Genomic DNA, 20,218 nt, shown 5'->3' on the forward strand with positions numbered 1-20,218 from the left:
AGAATACTTGTAAAATATCTAAGCTGGTATTTTATACTATATTTATTAACTTGAATTAGCATGTTGAGTGAATCTGCTATTCACTCAGTTTTAAAGATTACAGGCTCTGGTTTGGGTGAACCCTGATGTCATACAGGGGTAGCCAGGGGAAATCATGCAGTGTACCGAGAAGTTTATGTTATTTGCATACATAACCTATTTTGCAGATGCTGGTTTTTGGGAAACAATCACCTATTCAGTGCAGTAAGCAAGAAAAAATCTGAACAGAGAAAGTGGTAGGAGTGGATAACGTGTTGCTGCTTTCAACTGATTTCCTCAGTCTAGAAGTGTCAATGATGGAAAATGCCTCAGCAAATGTGTACCAGATGACTCGTTGCTAAAGCTGTTAAAAACTGACAGTGCAAGATTAGAGCACTGACTGTGCAAGATGAGAGAGCTCTTTCAGAGTCAGATATGGAATTACTTTCTAAATCTATAATGTAGCTAGATTTTAAACAGCTCTAAATTTATGGAAATACTTCAAAAATTACTTGATCAGGTTGTGTCTTGACATTTTTTAAGTGTGGAGAATATTAGCAGTGGAACTGCTGTGCATGTGCAGGAATTGAATAAGGATTTGACTAGTTTTTGTTCAGACAAATCGTGGAGCAGTTCTTTTCTTAAGTTGACATAACACGTAGTTGAAGTAAGAGCTGTTCCTGATTGTTTGTTTACATAATACTCAGCTATCAGTAGCATCTGGATACATTAACAGGTATATTTATTCTTTTTCCCTACCATACCATGAGGTGAGGTGGAAAGGTATTCTTAATCTGTGAAACAGAACTAATATGAGTTTTTATCTAGAAAGCCTATTGCAGAGCCAAGAATTTAATTCAGCAGTGAACCCCTCACTGCCATGCACTTTGCCTATGCTGCTGCTTTCTGTTTGGCAGAAACACCTAGGCAGTGTTACGTTTGTTTTAGATGTGAGAAGGACAGTTCATACAAGTGCTGCATAAATGGTGGGGAGAAAAAGATGTAGCTATTACTGCTATGTCAAGTGTTTTTAGCTCTGCCTCACAAACCAAAATGCATGCAGAAAAAGTACTTTTTTGTTATGTGACCTTTAATTGAGTGTAAATGCCATGGCATTTATGTAGCGTACACAGCCAAAGCCAGGAGCCAGCAGTATTGCAGCCATGTTCCAGACAGGTTTACAGTATCACCTGCCTTGCTCAGGATAACCACTCTTCACTCGGTGTTGTTTCATGTATTGCAGAAAGTCCAAGGATGCATTCTGCAGTGGTCAATTAATCTCAAACACAAGAGTATATGGTACAGTGGGGAGCTTTGTTTAAGGCACAAGTATCTGCTCCTGTATTACAAAAAAAAAAAAAATGGAAAACTTCTAACATAATTTGTAAAACCAGCTATAAAGGGCAAGTCTCTGGGCTCTTTAAAGTTATCTGGAGACAGCAGAATATAGTTTCCTAAGAAGCACTCCTCAAAGGTTACACACTAAAAGAAGAATTAAATGAATTTTGAAATTAGAACTTTTCTTGTTAAAAATATTTCCTCTTCAAACTACAAATGCAGAGCAAGGCTTGATTCTCTTCTGACTTATGCTTATGTTGACATTAGTGATACTGGGTTTGATTTTGCACTAATAAGAGAGTATGAATTGTTAGTCTGCGTTTCTCCTAATTTCCAGTTACCCTCATACAGAACAAAGCCTCCAGGCAGACAGAACATGTTTTTTCTGGAGTAGATGAGCACATCTATTAGCAAGGTTTAGAATACTTCAAGGCCAGTGTAGCAGCCAAGAAGATAAATTAGAAACAGGATGATACAATTCAAGTTTCCATAAGACAAGTCCAGGGGAAAAGAAAACCCTAATGACCTGCAGATAACAGCATCTGATCTTCCCAACAGGATTTTGAACAGTGTTAGAGGATTAACACCCAACTCATGCTATACATTACATTACTAATGCATAGTGGAACAGAAAACAGCAAGCACAACATGCCAAGTGTGAATTCCCTCAGAGGCAACCACAAAACAACTAACTAATACAGACATTTCTTCTGTCTTTTTTCTGGTTTGAGTCTAGCTCTAAAGTGGCTGAGAAGGAATTTTTTGCATTTTAGCAATCTAGACTTTACATGAAGTTAAAAAATTTTCTGTCTTAAAAGGAGAAAAAAGGTCTTAATAAGATGTCATAGTGCTCTTAAAAAGAGACAAAAATTGTCTTGGTTGTCCTCCAAAAACTCTTTAAAAAACCAAAGTTTTGGGCAGTGTTTTCTTCAAAGCACTTGGAATCTCCACACACATTTTAAAATAAACATACTTCATTGATCCAGTTGTCACTAAATGATTTGATGTGGAAATAGCTGCTTGATCAAGCACTCCAGAAAACTTAGGTAGAGAATCTCAAGCTGAATTACGTGAGCATGATCATGCTTATATCTGCACAATGATGCCCAAGCTATTGTGACTCCACCACTCCACGCCCTTTGAACTTTGGCCATGTGGTGTTGCCTTAACTATTAAATGTATGCTCTCAAAGCATACACAGCACTGAAAGAAGAAGTGAGCCTGCAGCCCATGCCCTTGCAAACACTCTCTGTTCTGTCCTAAAAGACACTGGAATTGTTCTGAATGAGAACATTTCTGAGAGTGTTAACTTCAGTATACGCAGATGTGACAGAAGGAAATTTTTTCTGTTCATGTCAGGAAAATGAGTGTACCTGTGTCCATGTGTCACACAAATGCAGTTCATGTGTGCTTTTATTAAAGTCTGAGGCTCTGATTGCATTTTTTTAAAGAATATGGCATATATTAGATATGCACATGGCTTAGCTGTAAACAGCATCTGATAGTATCTGTTTTCTCAAACTCTATTTCTGTCTGGAATACTTTATATTCAAACTCTAAACAACATATTTATACAGCTTTGACTTTTTAAAATAAATCAAAGCTGCTGCAACATACAGAAGCCCAAACAAATACAAGTTTGAGACATGTTTGTCGATTTTGAAGAAAATGAGAGGTTTTCATTCAGGAAAAAAAATCAATTTGTTCTTTTTAACCTTTCCCTTCTACCCCTCACAATGGAAAAAGAAAAAATGTAAACAGTTTCAAAATACAGCTTTAAGAAAATAAACTGACTAGCTGGACAAATAAATGTTACTGTTTCTTCTTCAGTATTCTGCAGTTTATTAAGGTTCTTAACATAAACAAGTTTATCAATGGAGTCGCTCTTTTTTGAAGTAATAGTTTTGTTCTCTGTGTAAGGAGAGACTTGAGTTGGACTCAGTGATCTTGGAGGTCTCTTCCAACCTAGTGATTCTGTGTGATTCTGTAAGGATGTCATTGTTCAGTCAGATATTATTAATAGCTCTGTTTTTAGAAAACAAGTATTATTTTAAGCACTTAAAACTGAGGAATATTACTTGATCATGTTAAAATGTCAAAATTATAATAAGTCTGTGGGAAAATCAGATTTACTTGCCCTCTATTGAATTCGGATTTTTTTTTCTTTTTAAGTATTTCATGGATGTATTAAAATTAATAAACATTAAGGCTGATGACTTGTTCCCTGCCATTGTAAAATCTCCCACTCTAAGCTCAAAAACATTATTAAAATGGGCAAAGAGCTGATAAAAAGTAATTCCTGTGTCTCACATTGGCACATTATGGTTTTATTTGCCTTAAAGAGAAATACAAACTCTTATAATCTGCATGTAACAGTGTTTTGAGTAAGATAAAGCTTTATGTGATAATCTAATATTATTTATGACATGTTTAAAGTTCAGACTTGCCATGTGTAATTAAATCATAATAAATAGCTAGGAGTAGTTACAGAAGTGTGTCTGTAAAAAACCAAAAAGAGATCACATTGCTCTTTCATCACCTCAGTGTTTTTGCTAATATTAATGTTAGTAAATTTGCAGTTTTTCTTTCTTATTCATGTAAATATGCTTAGAGAAAATATTTAAACGGAATACTTCCATTTCCTGTGTGAAATTTACTTACATTAAAAACAAACTTTCTATACTTAAAATTTTCAGAAAACAAAAAGCTTCAATTCACTGAAAGAAAAAAGAGGCTCTTAATTTTCAGTTGTTTAGTTCACTCATAGATCCTAATAGAGAAAATAAGCAAAAAGCACTTTTCAAATTCCTAGCAATCAAAAAATGCTAAAAATTTTTTAAGCTTAAAAACAGTGTATGTGTTCCTAACAGAAATCAAGGATGTTTTTGTGACAGCAATATGGTCGGGATACCAGTTATTTTCAGAGAGAGTATTCGTTTGTAAAAGTTAGCTTTCTTCTTGGCAGTGTTGGAGTGGAATGTTGGATTTAATTTAAGATGATTAATGAGATTTTGTCAGACTCCCTGCCTTTACCACCACTGCAGTTTGTCAGCACAACAACCTGGGAAACCCGGACGCCACTCTGTCGCCCAAAACTGCTTTCCAGGAAAAAATAAACCCGAGTAACTAGTGCCAGGTATGTGTCGATGGTATTGTCTTTCAGCTGTTGAAAGTTTAACTCTAAGCTGGGACATTTACACATTCTGAGGAAGTGAACCTCATTTGTTATTTCAATAGTCCATTTTTGACAGTGGATACCAGTGTAAACTTAAATTTTTAGAGCAAGCGTAGCCATTTTTTTAACCTTATGGAAAATCCTGTAATTCATGCAGAAGAGAAATACTTTAAAAACGAAAAAATATGTATCAAGGCTTATTTAGCTAAGTTTTTCTGGAGAAAGAGCATCTATTCAATCTGTATATTGTATTCTGTTCAGAGGCGCTCATCCTTTAAGGACTATGCATGCCAGTAGCTTGCTGAGTGGCAAGGAATGTCCTGTTTGACATGAGGCAGATGCATCAATGCGTATGCCAAGAGCCAAAATATGACAAGTTTGCAATATTTCTCACATATGACCATAACATAAGCAAATGAGTAGTTATTTTGAAATGTAAGGTTGATATTGAAAATTACTTACAATTGTCTTCTTTGCTTTCCTTGTGGAAGTTTGTTCTATTGATCTACAGTTGGAGCATTGTGTTTTCTTACACGTGAAATACTCAAAAATCAAAAAGATTTTTTAAATTTCAAAAGCAGCTTTCCTCTTCTGAGAAAACATGCCTGCCTGTGCTGTGCAAGTCCTCCTGCAGTCACATAATTCTGTATCCAAAACTGACCTTGCATTCACTCCTGTGGACCCCTTTATACACCAGTTCTATCCAGTAAGTCAGCAGGCAAAAAATCCTGCAGGCTTCACAGAGATATAGGTGGTGAAAAAGTTTCTACTGCTCTGCTGCACCAGGCAGAACATACTCCTTTAGGGGGCATGATGACACATGTATTCTTTGCATTACTTTTTTCTTAGCTATTTTTTATATGTTAAAAGAAGTATTTTCACAACTGCAGCTTCCATGTCTTCATATCCAGAATTCAGGCTTAATCACATGTAATAGAACTGAACTAAAATATATTTTTATAACTGGACAACTTATTGAACTTACTTGCCTTCTGCAGCATTAATCACCTGCATGACAAAACAAACAAAATCACGGAACTTCTTTACAAGTGCTAAAGAAGTGCATCTCTCAGCATGCTTCTTAGGAACAATCAAGATGCTGTAATTTTTCACATTAGATGTAACTTCTTGTTTCTATATTCCACTTAGAAATTTATATCAATAAAAGTATTACTGTTCCACACTGTCTGAGGTCTGACAGTACAATTCCTGGTTTGTACCAGCAAAAACTGACTTTTTGGGGTTTTTTTCCCCATGGAATAGTAGAAAAAATCATATACTCGACATTCATCTATCACTACAAAAATACAATAAAAAATGCTTGGATTTTTTTCCCTATAAATAACGTTTAGATATGTAATAAAATGCAGAAGTCATATGATTAGTAATCAGCTTTTCTTAAATTCCTTTTCAACTTTTTAAAAGTAGAATATGATTTCCCTTTATGGGTATTAAGTCTTCACAATGTGTGTAGTGTTGCATAACATATACTGAAAATCACAACACTTAAAGGGCTAATTTGAAGATGTAATGGAATATAGACATTATTCTGGCTTCCAAGATAAGATTTTATTTGAAATCATAAAGACTCTGAAGTGTATTGAAATTTTTTTTAAATTAGTGATATTTAATAATATGACATTAAATTGTCAGTCATAAATCAAGGTTTATAGCCTGAGTCTAAAGACTCAAATTAGTAAAACAGAAAAAAGTGAAGGAAATCTTTTGTGATGAGACTTCATGAAAGCTAAAAGTTTATTGGTTTTAATGCAGATCAAGAAAGAAGTTTTGAAGAGATGAGATTGATGGTCTCTGTAAGAGATAATAATACCTGGTCCCAGCTGCATTCATACCTCATTCTCCCACTTTCCTGCAGTAACATAATAACTTTTCTGCCCTGACCAACACATCTGTGCCCCTCCACAGCTATCCACAGGGAAGCAGAGCAGTCTTGCAAACTATATCTCTTCCTCCCAAATTAGTAAATAGGGTATAATCTGATTATTTATAAAATATAAAGTGTTCTCTGTAATTTCTTCACAGTGGTTAAATAACATAACCAAGATAAATTAGCAGTTAAGATGTACTCTCAGTGAGTATCTATATTTTCAAGGTACAGACAGTTCTATTATACAAAAGCAACAGAAAAAGAAGCCCATGTTGCAAAATGTACAGTTTTATGTCAATAACTTCAATCCATTCCAAAATCATCTGCAAATTAATTTCATGAATACCAATTAATGATCTTTAGTCTGTTTTAGAAGTTGTTCACCACAACTTTGATCTAAGAAGAATTTTATGTAGAATATGAGATAATACTTGGAGAAACTTATTTAGGTGTATGTAACTTATTTAGGTGTGCCTTGCCACACACCTAAAAAGTTACACCCTAGTAAAGGTCTTGCCCTGCCTCTGTCAAAAGCAAATCAGTAACTCGAGGGAGATTCAGGATGACACTGGAAGTAAAGGCTTAGAAGTATCTTTAATGACTCACTTTCTAACAGACCTGTGGTCTCAACACACTGTTTAAGATGATATGTGTCAGTGTGTGACTATACCAACTGAAACAAAGCAGTATTCTCACATCTCCTTGGATAATGTGTTCTCAATGAAGAAGAGGATCCAAAAGCAGGACTTTGGAGGCTTTATGCTTACTACAAATAGTGCTAGTAATACTGTTAGTTCATACAAGTAGTGCCAAAAAGCATTTAAACTCGGAGAAAAGAGGAATAATAAAATTCAATGACTACGATGCGAAGGAGATCAATAAAACAAGTAGCAGAGTCCCACCTGTACAGGTGCAGCACTATATTGGTGTAAAGGAAAAGGTATCTCAGTTTTAGGATGCAACTATATATATTAGATTATAACTTTAATTTTCTCAAGCAGTGATTAAAGTACCCATTTGGCTTCACCGCCTTCGTAGCCAGTTCTCAGTATACAGGTATACCTGTAATTAATAATAATGCAGCACAGGAGAATTTGTGTGTTAGTAAGCTGATGAGGTAACCTGTCTGCTGTGGCAGGCACTTCTCACAAACAGCCTTTGCTGAATCAGTAGCATTGTACAACCTTCTGGAAAGACATTTGCCATATTGCAAAGTTTAGAAGGAACAGTCAAAGGCAGAAGGAAGCCAGGTAATGGGGTGGATGGAATGGGGTTGTTGATACTTTCAGATATATGTATTGTGTATTTCTATCACCCGTTCTGCCTTTTTCACTTTCTTCATTTCCAGAAAACTTGGTTATATCAGTCTTGACAATAATTTAGTCCAGGATACAAAAAACAAACAAACAAAAACCCACTCCAACAAAACAATCTGAGTCCTTGATCTTCAGGTACTATTTTAATTGTTATTTATTTCATGTACTCTTTTAACTGGAAATTTTGAGTTGATACATTTATCACTCATTGTGTCTGTCTTACACACTACAAATCAAGGCAAGTTTCTGTGAAAGGACTCCATGATATATTGAATATATTTCATAATATATGAAAAATAATACATTGGATCCACAAGAATAAAGCTGTGATTGATGAAGCATTTACTTATATGGTTATAAGCATAAATTGTTATTTGAAAATGAAACTGCCTTTAAACAAGTAAGTGATCCAATCCATTTTAAGCACAAGTCCTTAAAAGGGGAAGATGTTAGATGTAAGCACAATCCCTATTCTGCTGACCATACACATCTTTAAACACATTAAGTTTCTGAGAAGGCAGCGACACAATTATTTTCCAATTATTTATATTTCTAAGACCCAATCAGCTTGGAAGGTCATCACCAAAACCCACTCTCCTGACATGAGTAGTTTTTGGCTTAAGCTCCTCATAGGATTTGTTTAGACAGATAACAACCACGAGTGAAATGACCAAATATCAAGTTTATTCTTGATATGAAAACTTAAACAACAAAGGAAGTCATTTAAAAAAGTTACAATTATTCCTGACAATAGCTGCATAGACAGACACAATGCAACACAGACACAATGGCTTTCCTGAGCAAAACCAACATTGTGGTCCTCAGTTTTCCAAGCTTATTTGGCAGGCTTTACCAGTTGCAAAAAGCTCCTCTTAATGTTTTCTTCAAGAGTGTAGCATTCTACTCTCTGAACATTATTGCCCAGGCTTTCCTCAATGTTCGCTATGCAGAAGAAGGAGCCCCAGTTTGGATTATAGCAGCATAAGAACAACTCTCAGTTCCTGCAGTACCAACCAGTCCTGTCTTTCAGTAAAACTCCTAATTTACAACAGCACAGAACAGATCCTCCTCTTTTAAGTCCAGAAACTCGATTATCTTTCTCCTATCGTGATATGCAACTATTCTTTCCTCATTACTGTGATGTTCAAATCTGTTGCACCCTTCATTTTATGAGTTCACACATATCCTTTTACAAGAAAAAGACTCAGTGTCAGAAAGAGAGACACAAACTCCATGCTGTGCAGAACTCTTATTATCAAAAGACCATTAAAAAAACAAAACACTGTGCCTTTGCAAGGACCTATCCCTAGACAAATATATTTAAAATTAAAGACTATAAAGAATACTTTGCTGATGAGAAAATCTGGTAAACTCATGTCTTTCACGGATATATCTATTGCATTGTATTTTAAAGTGGCCAGGTTTCATGTTTTCAGCCACATATTCTTGAAATTGTCTCTCTGACTATAAGCATAATTTAAAAAAAAAAAAATCTACTTGCTTAGACACTTTTTTCTTTCCCTTTTCCAGTATTCCCCTTACTGGTATTAAAACATACCATGTAACATAACTTCTTAACAATACCTTCTACTTTTCCACTGTGATTTCCTGACTTGTCAGAATCTTTCCCTTAGGCTTATAGGAAAAAAAATGTAACTACTCCAAAATTGACGGAGTTTATGTGTATATATTTATGCCTTGTATATGTCCTAGGCTCCTGGTCTGCTTGCTTGTCAGCATGATTGATTGACTGTGCCCTGAAGTTGTTTATAAAATGCAGCAGGGCCCGTATTTGTACAGATCTGTACAAACGATTTGTACAAACGCCCAAAGAAAATCCAGCGCCCGGTGATCTCGCTGTTGGCTCCATTCCTGCAGCCTCAGGATAGGATAGATAGGAGTACTGTTACGGTGGAGCTTATAACTAGTACCGCTGGCGAGCTGCCCTTCCTCTACCTCCTCCTCCTCTTGCTCTTCGTCCCTGGGCTGCAGCGGAGCCCCCGCAGCCTCAGGGGTTTGCACAGTCGCCGGCCGCGGATGGTGGCAAAGGTGCCCTCGGGGACTGCCAGGGCCACAGGGAAAAATTAATCAGCTTGTCCTTGCTTAGGCTCTGAGGAGGCGGAGGGGTGGCCGGGGGGGGAGTGAGATGGGCTTTGTTTTTCCTTCTGTTTCAGAAGGGTCCCCTGCTCCCCCAGAGCGACAACCGGGTCACTTCATAGCCCTGTCACCCGGAACAAATGTAAAATGATGAAAAGTAAGATGCCCGCGGATTGAGAAGGCTTAGTCCAATGCTTTATTTATGTTAGAGCCCCGAGCCGAGCCCCGCCCCGCCCGTCTCCACCTGCCACGACGCAGGGCCGGGAGGATCCCCTCCCATCCGGGGGTCTTTTCCATTTGGATCTCATTATCATCATTTGCTCCTAGTACAAAGGGGATTAAGGTGATTAGAATGAAAATAATTAAATGATTTTTTAATTCATCCCTTTACCCAAGGGGAAAGAGAGGAAGAGAGGAGAATCTACCTGAAGAAACAGCGATAGGGGCTGTGATTCCCTTTTGAAACGAGTAACTCTTAAAGGAACGGAAGGAAAGAGGGGAGCCCTCGCAACTGTCAAGTGTTTTCCAAACATTAGATTAATGCTGGCCAGACCTTTGTTGTGACGCGGCCCTACTGTTTCCAAATGGATTTTCAAGCCTGTAATTGTTAAGTCCCAGCACTGAATAATGAAATCAAAATAAAAGCAAAAAATTCTCAGACGCTTTGTTGTTATTTTGGAGGTGGGGAGGTGAAAAATTGTTTCAGGGATAGAGCAGTTTATTTCTTTGTTGTTGTTTGTTGTTTTCTTGTTACAAGCAAAATTTCTCTATTTCATTATTTGGAATACAGTCATATTTCTGATGAAAGGATTTAAACATTTAAAAATAACAGACTGCTTTTAATCTGACCAAGGGATAAGGAATAATAGTTTTGTCAGCTTCTTTTTCAATGAAAGTGCTCAGACAAAACTGCTTATATCCATAAGTGCACTGTCATACTTTGTGTTCATTTAGGTATCTTTATAAACCTGTACCTCAGTATTTACTGTTTTTGTTTGCACGGAAAAATTTTAGAGATTAAATCCAAGTCTGAGAAAAGGCAAAAAATTCAAAGGTTAATTAGTTACAAATGGCTTTGCTCTTTCTCGCCCTCTTTTTTTTTTTTGTTTGTTTGTTTGGGTTTTTTTTTGGTTTGGTTTGGTTTTGTTTTGTTTCGTTTTTGTTGTTGGTTGGTTGGTTTGGTTGGATTGTTGTTGTTGTTTGGGGGGGGGGGGGGGTGTTTTTTCTCCAAGGTAACGTTAACATTCCAGTGCATATTAAAATACAATTTTCCATCTGGGGAAATTCGCATGAGATATTTTCGAAAACAAGAGGAGACTGTCTTCCCAAGGACCGTGGTAGTTGCTCTGATGGTCGTGCCATCTGATTTTCCCAGCTGTGCCTCGGTACGTGCCATTCCCGCCGCGGAGTGGGCCCGGAGGCAGGACAGGGACTGCCGGCAGCACTGCCACAAAACCCCCCCTCCGCCTTTGCCTGGAGAGGTAAAGTTACTGCAATCAGTCTGTTAACTTCAAATGGGCAGAGACAGCGACGTAATATATCCCTTCACAAGTTACAAGGAACTAAATTAAAATTTTAACCCCCCTGAAGGGACCGATGCTGATGGAGGAGGAGAGCGAGCCGGACATATGCAGAAAATGCGAAGTTTACAGCCTTAATGCCTCTGCTACCTGAAGGCACAGCACCAGAGCGGGTAATTCCTTTTACTAATTACTTGGCAATAAGCAGACCAAAAAGAAAATCAGGTGGGAAGGACTTCAGGATCTGCAGGAGAGAGTAACATCCCTGTGCTCCCTGCATACTCGAAAATCCTAACATAAATATTGTGGATGCTCTGCTCTCACCGGCTCTAAACAGGTCTGCCCACAGGCAACACTGCGGTTTGGTTTTAAATGTTCTTTTAGAGCTGGAAAATTGCTCTGCGGGGTGCTGTTATTTTTAAAATAACAGATCTTTTAGGGTGAAATTTAAGTATAGACCTTTCTTTGAATCAACGAAGAGGGGAAATCCCGCTTGTTGTCAAAAGTTAATTCTCAGCTATTAGAAAAATTTGTAACTTCAAATTTTTTTTTTTTTCCTCTATAAATGTTATTGGTCTGCTTTCATAGCTGCTAAAAAAATTTACCCGGCAAATCGAAGGCTGAAACGCGGCATTCATCTGACACGAACTCCTTTAGTAAATATTTGTTACTACCGCGCAGCGCCCTTTGCCCGCTGGCTCTCGCCGCCAGCCCGGCAGTGTAATTCCTGCCCACCGCCGCGGTCATTAAAGCCAAACCCGCGGCTGCGAGGCGCTTCTCAGTTACCAATAAAACCTTTACTGCGGCTCGCCTCGCACCGTCTTCGGAGAGCGCGCCTGCAGGGCCCGGTGCCGGAGCGCTGTTCTGCCTAATGCCTCCCTTCCTGATCGCATTACCGGCCGCTCCCCCGGTACTATTTATGGGCAATAAAAGCTCCTCACGCCCCGGCCGGGCCGGGCTCTCCTCCGGTCGAGACGCAGAGCAGGTGACCGAACGCGCGGCTTTTCTTTTTCCCCTCTTCAATGCCAAACAGAAAATTTCTCGACTTTCCTCGCCTTCGTTTCTTCATGAAGTCACGCGTGGCTCTTCGGAGGGGGCGTGGAGTGTCCGCGGTGGCCGGCAGCGAAGGGGCGGCGGGGCCGGGCAAAGCCGAGCGGAAGGAGGACGAGAGGCGGAGGGGCCGCGGGCGGGAGCCAGAACCACCGGGCCGAGCCGGACCGGGGAGGGCCGGGCCCTCCGCGTCCCCGCACTGCTTCTCCCGGCCGGGCCCGTCCCTCCGCGGGGACACACCGCTGGCGCTCCCCGGGATGCCAATAGCCACCTCCCCACGGCAGGTTCGCGCCGTTCCGAAAGCTACGAGAGGAGAGAAAAAAAAGAGAAAATGAAAAAAATTGACATATTTTTAAAAATCACAAACACATACACACAGAAAAATTCCCACAGCAAAACAAACCGCCAGTGCAAACAAAAATTCAAAACAACAACACAGCCCCAACAGAGACCAAATCTCATTTACCTTTTATGGGCGGGAAGGTTGCTGTGATCGTCCCTTCTGGCGGGATGGGGTCTCCCCGGAGGTCCCCGTGTCCCCTGGAATGAATGACACAAGGCGCGGATCCGCACAGCTCCCGGGCTGGGCCCGGCCTCGCAGCCGGGCCGGGCACCCCCGCCCCCGCCATATAAGGGACTCCGGGATAGCCCCGCAGGACCCGCCGGTGCCAAGCGCTGTCCCCGACACTTTGGGTCACCCGACCCCGCCTCGGCTCCTTAAACACGGGGAAACCCTCCTTCTCCAGCAAAGCCCCGGTGGGTTTGGTGCGCTTTCTGTTGCTGGGGTTTTTGTGTGGGTGTTTTTTTTTCTCCTAGGGTACGCACCGAGGCTGAGCTCAGCCAGCCCTCCCAGCCAGCCGGGGCTCCTCGGTCACCCCCAGGGCCGCGGGAGCCCCGGCCCTGCCGAGGCGAGGGTCGGGAGCTCGGCCGGAGCGGCGGGGCCAAGACGCCTCTGTCTGATGGTGTAGGAGTCAGGCTGGATGGAGTCCTCCCTTATAGGGACATTTGATTTAAATCTGCCTCCGGGGAAATGCAAAAAAATAATAGGGAGGAGGGGGGGCAAAAATCAAAAGAACGCCCAATCCGAAAGCTGACAGGAGCTACAGACACTAAATACGTGTAGGGATGGGAGACAGAGTAAAAGTAAATAAATCTCGGTTACCTAATTGAAAGGCAGAAGCGAGCCCTTTGTGTACACAGGGCTTCAGGGAGAGGAAAGCCAGAGCTCGGTGAAGGCGGGGGGAGCTCAGGGGCTCCCTGGATCCTGCCGGCGGGAGATTTACCTTCGCCCGGCCGTCTCCCCCATCCAAAGACAGGCAGAAAGAAAGAGAAAAAAGTGCTAGGAGAAGCCCAGTCAATAACTGGGGCGAAAGGCTGAGCGGCGCGGAGAGCCGTCCCGCTGCGGGGAGGGAGTCGGACTTGGCGCTGGGAGGAGGGGCAGCGGGATGTTCCTGCAGCGACAGGGGAAAACGGGCAACGAAACTGGAAAGGTGCAAACAAACCTGGTGAAGAGAAACAGCACTTTAGGAGTTTTTCTTTTTAAGCGAGGTGCCTTGGCAAGTGTATTTGCACACGTTTCTCTGTCAAAGGATCGAACAAGTTGCATTCAATTATCTGTGGACAAAGCTGAAACCTTGTCAATCCAACTTAGTATGATCATTGACTGGAAAAAAAATTTCAAGTCTTCTTGGTGTCTCATGTGCAACCACAAGTTTTTCTCTGTGCATTTATAATCAATGCCCAATAATTCCCCAAATGTAAAGTATAATGAATATGATCAAACCCTTTCCTTGGAACTGTGAGTTTATTCACAGTGCACTTGTTTGAAGAATTTAGCTCTTCAGCTTGAAGGAGTGCATAACACCAAAGGATGCTCTGCACACATGCTTTCATGTAAACACACAGAAATCAATCTTATTCGTTCACAGTAATAACGACTGTGATTACCAACTCCAATTTTATATCTCTTAGGTTCCCCACATGAAAATACACTGATGATCTGTCACTTGCAGTTTTCAGCGTTACTACCACATGCAGAACAACTCTCAAACATTTCTTTTCTCAAACGTGATCTTTCAGGTACCCCTCTCCCTGGTATCAAGAGGAGCCTTTCTCCACCAGCCTCAAACTTGTTTGCAACAATTCAGCCTCTTCACAAGTCAGCCTCTTCCTGGACACTGATTCCAGCATCATTTCCATGAAAACATCAGGCTGGTAACTCCAAAGATTGTACAGCCTGTTCATTCATTTGTTTCAGTTAAGAAAATAAAACAGTCTGTTAACAGATCCGTCCTGAAACTTAATGTGCACACATACGTATTTCTAGCAAATATTAGTACTTTTTCTGATACCTCTCTTGTACATTGTGGATGCAGTCAGAAGTGTCTTGTACAACTGGCGTGGAATATTCTTGGTGTACAGGTGCATATCTAGGTTGAAAAGGCCTGTCTAGTGTCATCAATGTTATCTAGAGCCATGCACACACTGCTAATCAGATGGTGAAACTGCAGAAAAGCAATGGCCTCTCAGCTTTCTCTAGGCCTTTACAAGTGTGACTGTAGCAAGTCTTCAGAAAAATAACTATCATCTTCATCTACTGTCATAATTTCCTATCATCTTAATTTTCCAGTTACCAGATACAGTCTTTTGAAAATGCGCTTTTCCTGTGGAAATACAAAGCTGATAATAATTTTAAAAGGTAATTTAGTTTTAAAAAAGATGTCCCCACTCCATTGAGATGTAGAACTAAAAATATTTAAGGTGACTGTTTAAAATTTTTAAAAAATATTCTTCTTACTCAATTTCTCATATTCCCACTTTTTAATTAAACTTTTAAAATTAGAATGTGAATTTAATTTTCAGTTAATTTATAAGATTTAGTTATGGAAATATTGTCAGACTATTTGATGTACAGACAGCTATAGCCTAGAAGAGATCCCACTGGTGATGTCCAGTCCTCCTCAGGGAGCACAGCAGCAGTTGTTCAGTAGTTAGCAACATTAATCAGTAGTCTACATCCCACAGTTTAAAGCAGTGAATAGGTAAGGTAAACACATATAAATCCTCATGTCTTAGAGAGAAATCTTGCATTAGTCTGTCATATGAAAGGGCCAGAAAAAGAAGGTGAAGAAAGCCTTTTGAGGCTCTATAGTCAATGTGGAATGTTTCCACACTAGTGCCAGCACTAGGTGAGAGAGTGGCTGAAGCCCTGACTGCTGTGGGTAAGAATGAGCTCTTTGGGCAACTGAAAAGGGCAAGGTCAACAGAACCCTCACAGCAGACATTTTATGCCACAGGAAGAAGTCAAAGGAGAATTGGCTACTGGTAGGTAATTGTAGTGTCAATCTGGCTATCAAAAATACGTTTGCCACCTATTTTTCTGGAAGGCCAGTCAGATTAGCCTTAAGTCCCTATTAATGGTCCCAGGTGGTCTCTTACTGCTCTGTGTGGTGCAATGACAAATCTGGGCACAGGACATTGCAGGAGGTTTCCTGAAAGTCAGGAGCGGGTTTTACTGCGTATTTCTCAAAGTAATCTGATCTGCTGCCTCATCTTCTAAGTAGATACCATTGTGATTTCTCTTGCATCTGCTCTACTGAAATATACAGGGAAAGGGATAAAATTTTGAGAATTAGCATGAAAACCATTTTAGTGGCTTGACAGTCATTGTTCTTGTTTTCCTGAAGGCAGAAAACCTCTTGATTTGATACAGCACTTACCACCTGGATACCGGAGGGCTTATTCCTAAAATGGTTACATAGGAATTTGCTAAATAAAAGGACACAGCCCTGCCCTCTGTGTTTACACTGGCCGGAGGGTTGTGTTTTATCATCTAACTTCATTCCCACTCTGGACACTTGCTTTCTGCTCTGAGGTGCAGGCACTGACATTTCTTAGCCAAACTGAGACCCAAGATCATTGCCTGACGTTATATTGCTGAGAAAGCCAGGGGCAGCTATTTCATGTCTCAGCATGTAAACTGGATAAAACAGAGGAAAGTGAGGCTGTGTATGCCAGAGAAGGACCGAGATGCTCTGTGGGTGTGGAGCTGTGTGAAAGCTTGGGCAGCACCAACAGCAGCTGGACAAGCAATTGTGGCCCTGCTTTAGGAAAGAAAAGCCAGAGTGCCAGATGGCAGTCAAACAGAAGAGCTGAGATCTAAACAAAAATCTTAACTAAAACAACAAAACAAAACAAAGCTGTAAGTAGGCAAGAAGCCTTTCAGAGTAACACAGATTTCATTGAGAGATATTAAAAAAAAAATGAAGTTGCCTGTGGTGTCTCTTGCTTTTTTTGAAAGGGCACATTTTACAACATACCTGCAACCAAAATACCGTAAAACATTACCTAGCTTATTTAGAAAGCCACTAAGGGGGGAAAAAAGCTTTCTTCAAGGGAAGTTTGATGTGCTGTTTAGCCTGCTCTGTCACTTTTCTTGTCTCTCTTCATAATCTCTATGCAACCCAGAAACAGCCTATAAAAAAGAGAGACCCTCTGCTTGTTTAATTACTTCCTGAAAATTTGACAACTACTACTTCGGTCTCATTGGATAATCTACTTTTAAATTACCTAGTCTTTCAAAGACAGCATAATTTGAGTACATTTGCTTCCCTAGCTATACATCATGCCTATCAAAATTAAATGCTTCCAACATACCAATGCAGTGTTTTAACATTTCACTTCTGTAATATATTTAACAGTAGATTTAACTTTTTAACAGATTTTCATACCTTTAGTAGTAAAGCACAGTTAGAAATGGAGTATTTTTTTCTGATGACAAAGTAAAATTATGCAAAAAATTATAGTAGTTTATAAAATGCAAAGCTTGGTGTCAAATTTTGTGGTAATTAAAAGGTTTTTCTTTATTCCTGCTTAAGACAGAACCTTACTAGTGCAACTAATTTCTGAACAAAATATGAACTCATGCATAACTCATTGAGTTTGCATTTTTGATCTACATATAATCAAATATTATAAATGTTATCTCAAAAAAATTCATATGATTTTCCTCTGATTTTTTAAGACTCCTTTTTCAAAAAAATTAAAATTATTTACAGAAATTTAGAATAAACTGTTCAATGTTCTCTTTTAGCAGACTATTCAACTAGCCTTTTAACCAGTGAATATGTTGTTTTTCTGTGATCTGCGTGATTATTTCTACTTCTATATCAGAAAACCCAAAATTACCTTAACAACACGTATTGATTATCACCAAAATATGCAGTAAGCACGTACTGAGGGTGCAGTCTCTGCAGGGTGTGTGTGTGTTTTCCAAAGCTGAAAGACTACCCCACACAATACAAGGATTCCTCCTGTAGAGAAACGGGAAGTGAAAAGCAGTCACAAAAACAGACCTTCCCCCCAGACATTAGCATGGCTTTTGAGCATTCTTCTCTCAGGAAACACTGAATTTGAGGTGGTTTTTTTTTTTTCCTTTTGTTTGTCTGTAGTGACACATGTCAATAAGCCCTATTTTTACATGAGAGTAGTTTCAATTGCAGGAATGCATGCAGATCTCATGGTGGATCCTGTTGGTACAGGCACCACATGTGTGTGTATGCATGCAAGCCAGGAGACTGTCTACAGCACATGTGCAGGTCAATCCAACATGAGCAAAACCAAAAGCAACAGAGGTAAAGGAACAGCACGTAAAAAAAAGGAAAAATAAGGAACCCCTCTTGCTTCTAAATCATCACAAAGACTGCAATATCCTGTTATCTGTTGTAGTAAATTCATACACAAAAATAAAGAAACAAATGTTGCCCTTCTGTGAAGGGAGATAATAAAAGATTGATTCTTCATAAAGGAAAAATAAAAATCCAAACAGGAGAGAGAAGAAGCACATTGTTTTAAGCTATACTCGAGAAAAGCACAGACTGACTGACATAACATTTAAGCAGCCCAAATCTCTTGATATTGTCTGTTGAAATCATCTTAGAAGCAAACACTACAGACATGAGATGAAAGGCAAGTAAAAGCCACTGTATATCTGGTTGCCACGAACTTGTTCTTAAACAACTCCATTGACAAAGATAAGATTTCTGTGCTGATCTTAATTTATTTTTTCCTACTAGAGAGCTAAAAAGGGACTAAAAAACACCAAAGGAATATACTTTTTTGTGGGGTCCATAACAAATGCATTTTATCTTAAAGAAAGAATACTACTCTCCAAGGGTTAGTTTTGATTTAAATATCTATCCTGAATGGCTCCTTAACTCTGTTACTGTGGTTACCTAATGGTAATCAGGTAGATATAAGAAAGACAAAAGTGTCATACAATATTAAATGATGATAAAAGAGCAACACAACTTCAGACACCAATATTTTTTAGTTTAATGTTAAGGGATTAGAATCAGTTTCTACCTGTTTCTTAAATTCTAGGGTTTGATTTCATTGATTTATGAGCTCAAGTTTCCTCCTCTCATATTCTAAACACATTTACATGTTCAGGAATTAGTAAAAAATTACAAATCTTATTAAAGCTTTTGAAACTTTCACTGAAATACCATATAAAATAGGATATAGTATGCACAAATAAATCTTCCTCCTTTCTCTATTCCAGATTTACAGAAAAATGTGTGAAGTGAAAACTGATACACAAGAAAATTTTTAGGCACTACTTAGAGAACTCACAAGAATAATCTTTGGAGACAGGAATATTTGGAAAGAATGACAGTAAACAACTGTGTATAGGTTAAGAAATTTTAAAATTAAGGCTGCTGAACAAAATCATTAGAGGGATATGCCTGTGGTTGAACTCTCACGATCCTTCTTAGCCCCCTGAATAAGTCTGGCCAGCAGTTCCCACTAATATTAGTGGAAGGTGTCCTGCACATTTGAAAACTGCAGTACTTAATGAACTACCTAAATGAGGTGTTTGGTTAGGCAGAGGGCACTTTGAAGGCAGGAGTAACTCTCCATATCCTAAATTTGCACACACACTTTCAGTGTAGTTGATCTGCTCCCGTGCACAGTCGATGCTATTTGTTTTGTGGGTAGTGCAGTAACAGTTTTTACTGTTATGGGTTATTCAGGTTGGCTCTGCTTCCAAATATTTTATTTTTGTTTTATTTTACCGTGTTGATCAACCTAAGTTGGTACAACAAAATCACAAACCAAAACATGATTGTTTATTTGAATGTAGTGGATTTTGATTGTAGTTAGTTGACTTTGCATAATCACTGTCAAACTTAGAAAATAAACTTCAAATTTTCCATGAAAATATAAATTATTTATTTATTTACAAACGCATTTTACTTACTATCCTATGTTTGCATAATATCTAAGGTCAGAACAGTCACAATAGAATTAAATCACTCTTCTGAATGAAGCCATGCTCATCCAGTGATTTATAAAAACAGATTAGATCTTAAAAATCAATCATTATAAATGAAAGAATTCCAGGCAACATCCCACCTGGAATTAATATCTAATTAAGTCCTACAATCTCAAAAGGAAAAAATAAAACTTCTTTAGTGACTTATGCACTGTACTTGGCATTTTCAACTTTTCTTATATAGAAGCTCTTATATAGTAGCTGCCACTCAAAATGTATACTTTTGCTTCAGTATCAGCTTTCAAATTCATGTTACACTGGGTATCCCTTTGAAATAATAACTAGCCATTCCTAAACTTCTGATCCATCTTAAAAAGCTTGTACTAAAATTGATTTTCCTATAGAAGTTTTATCCAGAAGTTCTTAAAAATACCTGAAAAAATAAGTTGTTCTCAAAGTGGTTTACAATATAAATAAATAAAAGTATAAAAAGTGGAAATTTCCTTTTTTGTCTTTTGTATGATCTTGGCTTTTTCTCAA

The 20,218-nt window shown here is 39.0% G+C and overlaps 1 protein-coding gene across 1 annotated transcript; it reads right to left on the bottom strand.

Moving 5' to 3' along the window:
• Positions 1-5,980: 5,980 nt before the first annotated feature.
• Positions 5,981-14,829, bottom strand: LOC134552500 (uncharacterized). The gene is made up of 4 exons (XM_063401184.1): positions 14,754-14,829; positions 13,565-13,904; positions 12,869-12,942; positions 5,981-12,705 (listed from the first exon to the last, which is right to left on the bottom strand). The coding sequence occupies exons 1-4, from the start codon at positions 14,827-14,829 to the stop codon at positions 12,290-12,292; spliced, it is 906 nt and encodes a 301-aa protein (XP_063257254.1). The 3' UTR covers positions 5,981-12,289.
• Positions 14,830-20,218: the final 5,389 nt, after the last annotated feature.

The sequence above is a fragment of the Prinia subflava genome, chromosome 7 (genome assembly GCF_021018805.1).
Source record: "Prinia subflava isolate CZ2003 ecotype Zambia chromosome 7, Cam_Psub_1.2, whole genome shotgun sequence".
Classification (NCBI taxonomy): domain Eukaryota; kingdom Metazoa; phylum Chordata; class Aves; order Passeriformes; family Cisticolidae; genus Prinia; species Prinia subflava.

Coding starts and splice junctions, on each gene's coding strand:
- LOC134552500 (XM_063401184.1), bottom strand. CDS start 14,829: ATGCACCTGTACACCAAGAATATTCCACGCCAGTTGTACAAGACACTT. Junction 13,905..14,753: donor ATCCACAATGTACAAGAGAG/GTATCAGAAAAA, acceptor TCTCTTCACCAG/GTTTGTTTGCACCTTTCCAG. Junction 12,706..12,868: donor AACCTTCCCGCCCATAAAAG/GTAAATGAGATT, acceptor CTCCTCTCGTAG/CTTTCGGAACGGCGCGAACC.